At 39.6% G+C, this 12,040-nt stretch overlaps 1 protein-coding gene across 1 annotated transcript; it reads left to right on the top strand.

Moving 5' to 3' along the window:
- Nucleotides 1-2,599: 2,599 nt before the first annotated feature.
- miip (migration and invasion inhibitory protein) lies at nucleotides 2,600-11,679 on the top strand. The gene is made up of 9 exons (XM_026167655.2): nucleotides 2,600-2,964; nucleotides 6,597-6,772; nucleotides 7,057-7,162; nucleotides 8,590-8,701; nucleotides 8,780-8,859; nucleotides 8,954-9,080; nucleotides 9,595-9,691; nucleotides 11,084-11,203; nucleotides 11,384-11,679. The coding sequence occupies exons 1-9, from the start codon at nucleotides 2,733-2,735 to the stop codon at nucleotides 11,519-11,521; spliced, it is 1,188 nt and encodes a 395-aa protein (XP_026023440.2). The 5' UTR covers nucleotides 2,600-2,732; the 3' UTR covers nucleotides 11,522-11,679.
- The last annotated feature ends 361 nt before the right edge of the window (nucleotides 11,680-12,040 follow it).

Genomic DNA, 12,040 nt, shown 5'->3' with positions numbered 1-12,040 from the left:
CTACCACGCATGGACAGTTTAATGTAAATAAACCAATGTCATCAAGCCACCCAGTAAAAAGAGTGACCACATGCTGCTGTCTACACTTTTACAAGCACAGATTGCCCTTGAAAGGTCATACAATGAGAAGAAAATGAGGGTGCTGATCTACAGGAAGTTGGCAAGAAATTCTGATTATTGATTGATCTTTGCATGCTCTTATCTGATACGAATATCATCAGCTAACGGCAGCGTGGCAACAGGAAAAGAATGTGCTGATTCGGTAGTACTTGGTGTATTACGAGAACTCTAAGGTATAAAAAAAGTTCTGATGACGACATCACATTTAAAACTGAGAAAAACAGGAAACTGAAGCGTGCATGTTCATTGCTGTAGTTTCTCTCAGTTTATATTCATAGAGACTAAAGTTTGTATGTATAAGAGAATCATAGGATAAAGACACATCCTGAACTTCATGGGCAAAGTATAGTTACTGCCACTGAGACAGATAAACAGAATAAATAAAGTACAACTGTAAGCAAATGTTAACCAGCGCTCTTCTATATTTTTAATCTTACGAGTAAATAGCAGCAGCTGGGCAAAAACATCAGCTGGGTCATGTTCAAATACAGTCATGGCGATAACTGCTTGTATGTTAGATAAAAATATTAGATACACCCATAGACTTAAATCCAGTCCAAATGCAACAGGTCAGTCACTTAAAGTGCCTTCATATAATTTATTACTGCAATTTACAGTTAGGGCTCAGAGAGACGTTAATGCTCTTGTTTCTGCTGTTCATCTCAATTCGTTTTAGTAAAATGCACATGCAAAATAGTACAAAGACAAGTCAGTATAACACAGTAACATTAAAAATTGTGGTCTTAAAAATGAATGCCTCTCTGGCTGTATCAATGACAACTGGAGATGTCCGAGTACTGAAAACAAGAAGTATGTCAGACCCTGAAGTAGAATAATTATAGTTTGCTGACAAGTGATGGGTGGGTTTTGCAGTTATTAGGGAGCCTGTGTCTTCATTTAGGAAATTTGCAAACAAGTTCATTACTACATGCCAAATATCCTAAACTGTGTATGACATAAAGGCTGTAAATACAAGTAGTTTTAACTGTAAATTCACCAAAGGTTCTATTATTTTCTAGCACCTCTTGTAGGGGCCTGTGGAGGATTTTCCTCTGAGCTGCCTGGTCTTCCTTGCACCTAATATGGGTTTCTTGGGAGCATTTTGTCCTTGTTTTCTTTGAAACCCCGATGGTACTGTTTAGGCTCAACTCAGCCTTTAAAGGCTTGTTCTGTTCTCTGTAGTCTATCGTATCTTGTTTTGTTTTTCTTGTGCTATAAATAACATTTTTTTCTTTTCATTTATTAGCTGGATGTTGTTGGGCTCGTGTTTTGTAAAATTTTTAAAACATGCTTTGTGAATGGCTTTAAGACTAAGTTTGACCTTGTGCGTTCATATTTTTTACATCACTGACCTTATCAATAAGTAGAGAGCAACCAAGTACTTTTACAGAAACACTAAAAATTTTTTTACAAAAAACAAAAGGCTGCAAAGTTATGGAGGCATGATTAAATATTATATGGTTATGTATATCAACATTAAAAATGTATTGGAATGTAACTAGTACATCATAGGAACAAACTGCTTTTAAGGTACATTGTTCATGATGTTGCTAATTTTAATATTTATAATGAACTTTGGATTATGTTCTCCTTTATGGCATTTAAAAAAAATTCTCCTACTTTAAAAATAAATACATAATTTCAAAACTCCTCTATTATCTTGGCAATGGGTATGCAGAAGGTGATGTTAATCCAAAAAATATCATATTTAATAGCAAATCACTAACTGGAACCATTTTACAGTACAGAAGTTCTGTTGAAGGAATAAGGGTGATTTAAGGGACTTTGGACTTGTATTTCAGATGCTGCTGATCTGCTGGGGTTTCCCCAGAAAACCATTTCTAGGGTTTACAGAGAATGGTTTGATAAAAGAGAAAATATGCAGTGAGTGGCGGTTCTCTGAAAGAAAATGCCTTGTTGATGCCAGAGGTTAGAGGAAAATGACCAAAGTGCTTTGAGTGGAGAGGAAGGCAAAAGTAAAAATATAACAAAAAATAACAAGTAACTACTGAAGTACATATATTATACATATACATTTATTAAAATAGTACAGGTAACAGGATACTTTTATTGTGAGATAAACTTGTCGGGCATTGTGATATAAAATGCCCGACAATATAAAATTATGCTACTGAAGAATTTGATATTTTTTAGACTTTGGTCACTCCTTCGTGCTTCTTGGGGGAAAAAATTAAGTAGTAGCAGAAACTTACTGAAAACAGAAACATAAAAATGTACTTATAAGTGTTTCTTTTTAAAAGGGGGGATGAAAAAGGGGGAGAAAAAGCCAGCTAATATCCTAAAAAACGTGGGTCCTGTTGTTTCTGGGGAAGTCACCCATCAGTCCTGTTTCCATCATGGAAGTGTGGCGCCCTCTGTTGTTCAACATCTGGCCTTGTAGTGAAAATTTATAGTTACACGTGTGCCTGTCACTTTAAGAATGCTCAGAATTGTGGGTAAAATGTTAACAGCCAATCAAATCACTGTTGTCAACGCGTTGTTATGGAGTCGGCCTAATTGAAAGCATAGAAGATCCCGAAAGTTTCTTTGTGTGTTTGATGTACTTTTAATTAAAGCTACATTTTATTTGCTTTCTCTAATATTAAAACTAAATGTCCATGGATCGGCTGGAGGTGTTGCGAGAGCGCAATAAACAGTTACTGGACCAGTTGAGGCAGCATGGAGAGAAACTGGAGCGGCTGTGCGGCTGCCGTGAAAGCCGCAAGAGGGAGAGAGAGGATGGAGCTGAGGAGAGAAGACCACTTGAAGAAACGATCGGGATGACCGGTGGAGACCGCGGCCTTGCAAGGGCGGCCCTAGCCAAGTCTTCCGTGAAGTTTGCCGGTAATTAAACTGTTTGTTTACTTGACGCCAGCAGCACGAGAGAAGTAATTAGCAATGAGCTAAGAGTTGCTCTTGATCAATCCAGACCTCACATCACAACAAACCAAAGCTGTCGACGTTTTGTTTACCAGATAGCCAGATTAAACTCCTTCACATATACAGCCCCAACTCCAAGAACGTGTAAAACGTAAATAAAGGCAGACTGCGATGATCTGCAGATCTCGTAGGCGCATATTCACATTAGAACAAATGTTTAAACTAGAAAACGTACGGTTTTAGAGGCGAAGATAATGCCATTTTGAATTTGATGGCAGCAACACGTCTCAAAAAACGTGGGACAGGATCATATTTACCACTGTGTACACGTCTGGACACCGAGGAGACCACGTGGTGGATTTGTGGGACAGGAATGTTGTCCCATTCTTGTCTTTTGGGGGATTCTAGCTGCTCAGATGGTCTTCTTCGTCAAATTTTTCATTTCATGATGTGTCAAATGCTTTTACTTGGTTAGAAGTAACTGTACGCTTGCCAGTTCAATGCCCAGCAGCCATGCTGTTGAAATACATGCAGCATGGAGGAACTGAAATATCCAAGACTTTCCCTGAAAAAGAAGTCTGGAAACGAGGATATATTTGAGCACTCATGGGACCTTTCCAGATGCCAGTTTCATAGATGCTGATGTATTCCCATGCCATGAGCATTATTAACAAGCTCTATGCCCCTTTTCCTCTTTAGTCCAAAGGACATAGCAGCCATGTTTTCCAAAAAGAAACTGTTTTCACTTTACCTAAGTCCATGTAGTGATTTCCATGAGAGAGTCATCATTAAATGTAGTGCTGCCTGATAGTCAGAAGACTATGGGCATCCAGTATTGATTCTCAGCCTTGTGTTTTGTGTAGAGAGATTTCTTCAGACTCTTGGAATCTTTTGATGATATTACGTACTGTAGATTAGATATTCAAAATCTTTTTAATTTCACATTGAAGAAATTATTCTGAACCTGTTCCACAAGCTGTACATGCTGTTTTGTACAGATTGCTGAACCTCTGTCCATCTTTGATTCTGGGAAACTCTGCCTGTTTAAAACGCTTTTTTTTTTTTTTAATCCAATCATCTTGACCTGCTCCTCTAGCTGTTTCTTTTTAGTACCATTTACTTTTCTGGCCTTCGTTGCCCCTGGCCCATGTTTTGCTGCCATCAAAATGAAAGTCAACATATATTTTTCATGAAATAGTAACATATTATTTCGAAGTCAGTGACCAAGTCTGAGACCATTCCCAGTCAGTTGCCATCTGCAAAATGACCTTGGTGTGTCAAGACTACAATAAAATGAAAATACGATGGACTCAGTCTTGATCCTGTTTAATCAGTTTTTGATTGAAAAGGATCAAGTTGCCACTTACATGCAATCTATTTGCAATAATACCCCAATTAGCTGTGATAAATCTCTAATCTGTTGCTATCTGCATCAGATCTGTGGTGCTGTAACATCTAGAGGTGGACTCGCTACTGGCAGACCACGAAGAAGCCACACATGGGGTTTGATTCTCTCGATCACATACAGCCAGATTGAAAAAGGGCAAATTTATAAATGTATAAACACAAACGCAGCTCGTTCATTTCAGTATTCTACCAAGAACAAAATATTTGTGTACAAGATAAAAAAGGTAATTTGCTATCATATCCAGAGCAGTCTGTGTGTTAATACAGATACTGCTACTGTGCCATGTGGGTTGTTCTACAGTCTGTGAAACTGAACTGGGTCTGTGCACCGCGGCTGCTGTTTCACATCTCGCAGTCAGAAAGCCTTGTTATGTGGGCGTCTCTGAAGACATGTAATGTGCAATGTTTGTTGGTTTTGCAACAGAAGGTGCAATTGCTGCCTCACTCCTGAGTGAAAAGACCCTAACCTCACCGTCACTTTACTGCTTCATTCCCAGTTAGAACTTGCAGCGCCTGATGCTGTAACAGACATTACAGAGCCAAACTTCACATATTTACTCTCAAACTCTCATAGTCTGTTTCGGATTTCACTAAGGCCTCAGTCACACTAGAGGAAAAATAGGCCGGTAACTTCTGTGCGATCACGAGAGGTGGTGGTTGGTGAGTGATTGGAATGAATTTTTTTGCAAATAGTTGCACCAACCAAATTGTCATCTACAGCAGGGGTGTCAAACTCAAATACACAGTGGGCCAAAATTCAAAACTGGAACAAAGTCGCGGGCTAACGTTAATATTTATTGAAAAAAAAAAATCTTCCTCCAGATATAAGAATAAATCTTTTCTTATGGACTCAAACAAGTTTTTCTGAAAAACTGAATATGGAACAAGCAAAGCTTAATACTAAACAATATATATATTAGCTGTATAATACAGGTAGGCCAGCTCTAATAGTAATTTGGTATGGCTTCGCGGGCCAAATGTAATTAGGCTGCGGGCCAAATTTGGCACCTATGATCTAGAAGTTAAGCGTGCAGCACCCTCAACCTCTCAGTGACCAGCTTTGGTTGCAAAGCGACTGCATAGGCCACACTGTGGGAGTAAACCTGTATCACGTCTGCAGTTAATCGCTGTCTTATTTGTAAATGGAAAATTAATTGCCAAGATCGGTCGGAGTTAGTCTGCTCCATCATTTACTTCTCCAAGTGAGGATATAATGTAATAAATCACATACAATTGAGTTGCTAAAGTTTTTAGCAAATGCCTGCAAATAGCACAAAAAAGTCTTATTTTGCGCCCGATATATGTGCATTAGTTGTCTTTAGGAGTGTTCATTTATTTGGAATGAGAGGAGAGCAAGTTTACCAGAATGAGTGCGTAACTTTTACGGATGGATTGCTCAAAGCTGAGTGCAGTGCCAAAACTTTGGCTTTGCCCCGTAACTGTGAGTGTTTAGAGCAAAGGCCCGCATATTTCTGTTCCCTAACAACCCTGAAATAAAGCAGAACTGAACTGAACAGATAAATGGATAAAACTTTATTTTTTCTGTTTACAGCAAGCAGAGTGGGCGTTTCAGTTTTTTAGTCACATTTCGACACAGTGAAGCAGCAGTTCGCTCACACAGTGCAACATATTCACATTTCTTTCACGCCCCTCGATAGTATGATAGGTTTGATTAAATTAAGATGCTCAACATTCCACTTCAGACACTCGCAATCAAATGCAAGACAAATGGTTTTTCGTGGTGTAGTGTGACTGAGGCCTGAAGTAATTATTAATAAAGTACTTTAAATATAAGTATTTCTTCCCTGGAGATGTGAGCTTTATTATAGAGAGTGGATGGTGCTTGGTTTTATTTTTTAATAGTGGATTTAGTATATACATGATGAAATGATGTGTAAAATTTGAAAGTATCTGGAAGAAAAACTACAAAGTGCACCTTTATTACCATTCATCAGAGATGACAATTAACTGATATGTGTTCAAATGTAACTAAAATAAAAAAAATATTTGTGTCTTTATCACCTTTTCACTATTGACACTATTGGCAGTTTTTTTTTCTTTTTGTTTTGTTTTTTTTGTTGTGGAGCCTTTTTATCCTGCTGGTACTTTCCATTTGACTGTGAGCCTGTGGTCTGCATGTAATGTGTGAAATAATCATTTAGAAATCATTTTCTTCCTGTCTTCATCAGACACTTGTGAGAAAAGAACAGTCATCAAAAAGACTGTTTTCACACCATCTTTCACCAAACACAGAGAAGGAACTGCTGAACAAACAGTTAAATCAGATCTCATTAGAGGCAGCAAGAAACAAGACACAGAGCCATTCAGCACCAAGTCCTGTGTAGTAAATCCGAGCAAAGGACAGGTAAGCAAAGGAGCATCAGCATTACCCTGCCTGTGTTACTCTTATAAAGTTAGTAGGAATAAATAATTCATCTCAAACTGAAAAGGCACTCACTAGTATTTCACTGACAATCCCCCTTCAAAAAAGCTAATTCACATCTACATTGGTTTGGGAGCTTTGTATTTATATCGTTACAACTAGTTTATAAACTACAAGTCTGCAGCAAGCTGTGTGCTTTATGTCCACTGAAAAGGTGGAAGTAGAATATGCTGATTGCTAATGCACTGCCTGCTTGTTTTTTGTAGAGGGGTGTGCAGAGCAGGGTCACGTTTCAGTCGGACGATTTCAAAGACGTCCTTGACCCAGAGAGGCATCACCTACCACCCTTACTCGGATATGACTGGATAGCAGGTAAGCTTTATCGGTCTGTCACATATCGCACTGATCTGCAGCCAAAATGCTCCTGAAATATAGGGAGCCACGCTTTGCTAATTTAGGTTAAATTAGTTTGCATATATTTCAAATCTTATTATTAGATCTATTTAACCTTTTGACCTTTCCTCTGACCTTTGATTTAATCGTTCTAGTAACAGGAAATCTATAATGCTGAAAAGTCAAGTTACATGATTTCTTTTTTTTAATCCCACATGTAATACATTTTCACAATATGCTTTTGAAAGTACTGACTCATAGAACCTGCAGTAGTGAAATAGATATAACCTAGATATAACCTTTGCATTTTCTATTGTGGTGCCCAAGATTAACAAATAATTTAAAAAGTCTGATTGTGGAGATATCCACAGACATCTCAATACATTTATTACAGCTTTTTCTTTTGAATTAAGGCGGAGTATAGTTCTAGTGTAATGTTGCATGTTAAGTTTTCTTTACATAGACCTGTTTTCTGATATTTAAATTGTTTAATAATGATGAAAGATAAATTATCATATCAAAATTCTCCCCGTTGCCCCCTGGGAGTGTGGTATGCATGTTCGTCAGGCTCTGATCCTCTACCAGAGTTTAAGGTACTGACTGCACTTCTGGACAGAGACTTCTTAGCCCCGTTGTTCTCTACTACCTGTGGTAGCATTTCCCATCGGGAGTTGGACACTTGTCCATATGAACAACACATATTCCTGAACATTATCCCAGCCAGCCACCCAGGTTCGGACTGAACCTTTGTGCTGTTCTTTAAGCCGGCCTTTTCTAGCAACTGGTAGGATTTCTTGGTGTCAGCCACTTCCTCTGTATCTGTCTTATGTCAATGGTACATCCTATGCAGGAGGTTGGTCGTCCAGTGATAGTTCCTCTTCCTCTTTGTCATCACCGTCTGTCTTCAGCTGCCTGAGGTATTCTTGGAGCAGCTCATCTCAAGGGGCGATCCTCATGGTATATTCACGTATGCTCCGTGTTTCATCCTGTCGCTCTTGCCTCTCGTTCCATTGCTCATAGAGCGTCAGGGTGCTGGACTTCGGGTAGACACCTCCGTGCACTGTAAGGTGTTTTTGTGTCTTTACATCATTAGTGTCTATCTCATTCTGTGGCCAGCTTATTATTCCAGCTGGGTATCTGGTGATTGGTAGGGTGTTTGTATTGATGCCTTGGATCTTTTTCCTAACATTGAGCTGGCTTCTCAGCACCTGTCTTACCTTGTGGAGGTATTCGGCTTTAGCTGACCTTCATGTATTGTTATTGTGGTTCCTGTTGGCCGATGGGATACCCAGGTGCTTATAACTGTCCTGTTTAGCTGCTTTCTGACATCTCCACGCCTTGAGTCCACTTTTTATCTTTGAAGCAGAAGTACCGATAACAGCTGATGTTTGTTTTTACCCTGTTAGGAGTGCTGGATACTGAGGACTCCTTGATAGAGCGCTCAGACGAGTTCTTCAATGATCTCTGTGTATTTCGATCGCTCAATAAGGACGAGTGTGTCCACAGTGGACAAACCGAGTGAGTGGTGCTCTTTAAATATCTCTATTATATATCCATACTGTGTTTTCCTGTGGTTCATTAAGATTTTCCTCACAGATTCTCTCAGGGGAACCAGCCAGTGACACAACTGCTAACAGACAAGGATGGCCCACAAGCTAACATGGACACTCATCAGTGTAAGAGGGAGCATTTATCTGAACAGGCCACTTTCTATTTCCTCTCATTAAGGCTGTTCTAACACTTGTCTCTGCTTGCTCACCTTTTGTGCAGGTACATTCTCTTACAGGATTAACAGCAGACTGTTCCCGGTCCCCCTCCACTCTCAGGAGTGCTGTCCCTTGTGCAAAAAGCCTAAATCCTCCCACTCTCACACTGTTGCTGAACCTGCTCTAATCAGGTACTGATGGGCTGCACTTGAACTGCATTGTTAAACCACTTATGAACATTAAAGCACTTCATCAGTTTTATCTAAAATATATTAGTCTGTCACTTTCAATTGAATACAGGAGGCAGCAGCTCTACTGTGTGCAGCAGGGACTTAGACCTTGTGTTATTTTTTTCTGCCTTCCCATATTTTACACGTTAAAAGCTGAAGCTGTTTCTGAATTCAGTAAAACAGCAGCGACACAAAAAGCAAGCTATGGTAGCTTTGATCTGTAGTATGATACACTGCAACAAGGCAAGGGAAACCTGTGAAAAGGGCGTCCGAAACCTCCACTGGATCAAGTCCTAATAACTAAAAGCAACGGCGCCTGTATTCTCATTTTACATTTTGTTCAAATGTGCTGTAATCAGTAGTGTTGCTGTGTGATATTGACTAAAAAATTATCAGGATTAGTTTGAAAAAATTATCACCTCACAATAGATTTCTTCAGATTTCTTACTCATCTTCTTTCTCTTGTATTTCTAAGGGTCAGCATCCCTCGCACCAGGCTTCTGCCACCTTACATATACAAAGCTCATCGGCGATGCAGCTTTGACCCTTCTGACAGTTTAGGATTACCATCGGTGAGTTACAGGTTAATGACTAAAGATCATCACCACTTGATTTGATTGAACCACTGTCCCACAATAATAAAACCCCTTCTAGCCATTGTGTCTTTCCATTCATTGGTGATTTGAAGGTGCAACATCTCACTTCCTAAAAACAGTTAGACCGTGTGCACGGGTTATTGTCTTACTTGCTGCTCTTATAGCTAATAAACTGTAATGTTTCAGTATATACACACAAACGCACACTCACTGGCCAATTTGTAAGGTACACCCATTAATATGCTTGCTAACACAAATATCTAATTGACCAGTCACATGGGAGCAACGCAATGCATGTAGGCATGTAGACATGGTCAACACGACATGCTGAAACTGCTGAAAGTGAGAACCAAAATAGGGAAGAAAGGTGAGTTAACTTATTTTGAGCGTGGCATAGTTGTTTTTGCCAGTCGGGTGGGTGTGAGTATTTCAGAAACTGTTGATCTCCTGGGATTTTCCCACACAACCACCTCTAGGGTTAAGAGGGAATGGTCTGAAAGCGACAGAGCAGCCGATGAGCCGCATTTCTCTGGGTGAGGTTGCATTGACCTGATAGGAAAAGGCAAAAGCAGAAGATCACACTGGGTGCCACTCCTGTAAGCTAAGAACAGGAGACTGAGGCCATGTTCATCTACGAGTGGTTTCTTTAACATGACAGTGAGTTCACTGTACTCTAATGTCTTCTGCAGTCACCAGATCTCAGTCCAAGAGGGCATATTTGGGATATGGTAGAATAGGAGATCCACATCATGGAGGTGCAGCTGACAAATCTGCATCACCTGTATCTGTACAGGCGATATAGACCAATAAACACCTTAATATGGTGCTGTAGACACAGCACATTTAAATGCTGCAAACTTTAAGAGATAGGCATGCACGAGATTACTACTCCTGATAAATGTGTACCTCTCAGAATGCGTGTTGCTCAGCATAGTGAACACTTGCAGTACTGTGGCCTGTTATGACGCAGAAAGAAAATTTTGACCTCATGCATCCTGTGTGGCTTGATGTCCTACTTGGTATCTCAGGTATATTACACAAGTACCATGACTTTGTATGAATATAGCTCTGAGGAAAATTATTGTATCTGAAGTAATGCCATCACTTTACCAGATACTATGATACAGAAGTGTTGCATATCCCATCTCTAGAAAGGCTTTAGCATCTTTTTTTTTTTTTTAATTTTATTTTTTTTAAACTGATTGGTCGGATGTTCTGACTGTAAAGTACCCGCAATTGTGAATTTGACCATGAGGTCTGTATAGCCGATCAGCCATCTCTGCAACTTGTGTTATGGCCCCTGTATTCAAATCTATAAATTCATCTCAAAGCATTCTTTCTTTTCTTTCTTTTTTTTCCACCTTCAAGCACTGTCTATCAGGGTGGTCCAACACAGGGCAGAGCACCCTGCCACCACCCAGCAGCCTTGACCTGCAGAGCAGTGTTAATGTGAAGAACCCAAAAGGACCACTGAATAAACAACTGGAGGTGAGGAACTGGACAACTGTGTGGTTTTTATACAGTCCAAGCTGCCACAGGGCTGACTGATTTAATAATTAATAAATAAGCAGCTGTTCCTAGTATACAGTTTCTCGCTCTTGTTAACATAATTACGGAGGGTGCTGTACATGTCACAAATTAAACGGTGTTTTTAAAAATATTTTTCAGGATCGGTCTGCACTGAGGGTGTCTCATAACCCAAACCAGATCTCAGATGTGGCTCGCTTAGCTCGTCACAACTTTCAACGGTTTAATCCAAAAAGAAGAGTGGGCGGCATATCTTACCCTCCTTACCCTGCGTGCTGATAAACTATCAAAGTATACTGAGTGGGCTTTTTTTTGTTTGTTTGTTTTAAGCGCCAAAACTGAAAACCTTGAGCGGATGTCTAAAAAGTTTTGTCATAGATGACAGATTAGATTAATTTATTCACGTCTGTACAATAAAACTTGAATAACTGCAGCAATTCCAATTTGGTTGTTCCTTTTTTTCATCTCTGTTAAAAGCTGAACCGATTTAGACTGCACATGTTACTGTCAACAGCCTTGTGGATGTGAAGCAAGACTACTTAGAATTATTCAGTGAAGTGTATGTACAACATTGCAACATAAAGGATGTTGTTTTGGTTGTCTCAAGTTTGCTTTTCCATTTCCAGCCTCTTGTTTTGGCTCCAGGGTCTAGCTTACTTCTGTTTTTAAGCTTCCTTTGACACTTCCTTAATGTTGGGCTGAGAACACAATAGAAGCAAAAGCAGGGGCTGATGTAAGGTACAGAAGCAGTAGTTCACAGGAAACCAAAGAAACACCTATGTTAAATGTCACATGCTG

This window comes from Astatotilapia calliptera, chromosome 5 (assembly GCF_964374335.1).
Source record: "Astatotilapia calliptera chromosome 5, fAstCal68.1, whole genome shotgun sequence".
Classification (NCBI taxonomy): Eukaryota; Metazoa; Chordata; class Actinopteri; order Cichliformes; family Cichlidae; genus Astatotilapia; species Astatotilapia calliptera.
The sequence above is the reverse complement of the archived record's forward strand: the minus strand, read 5'-3'. Positions and strand labels throughout refer to the sequence as shown.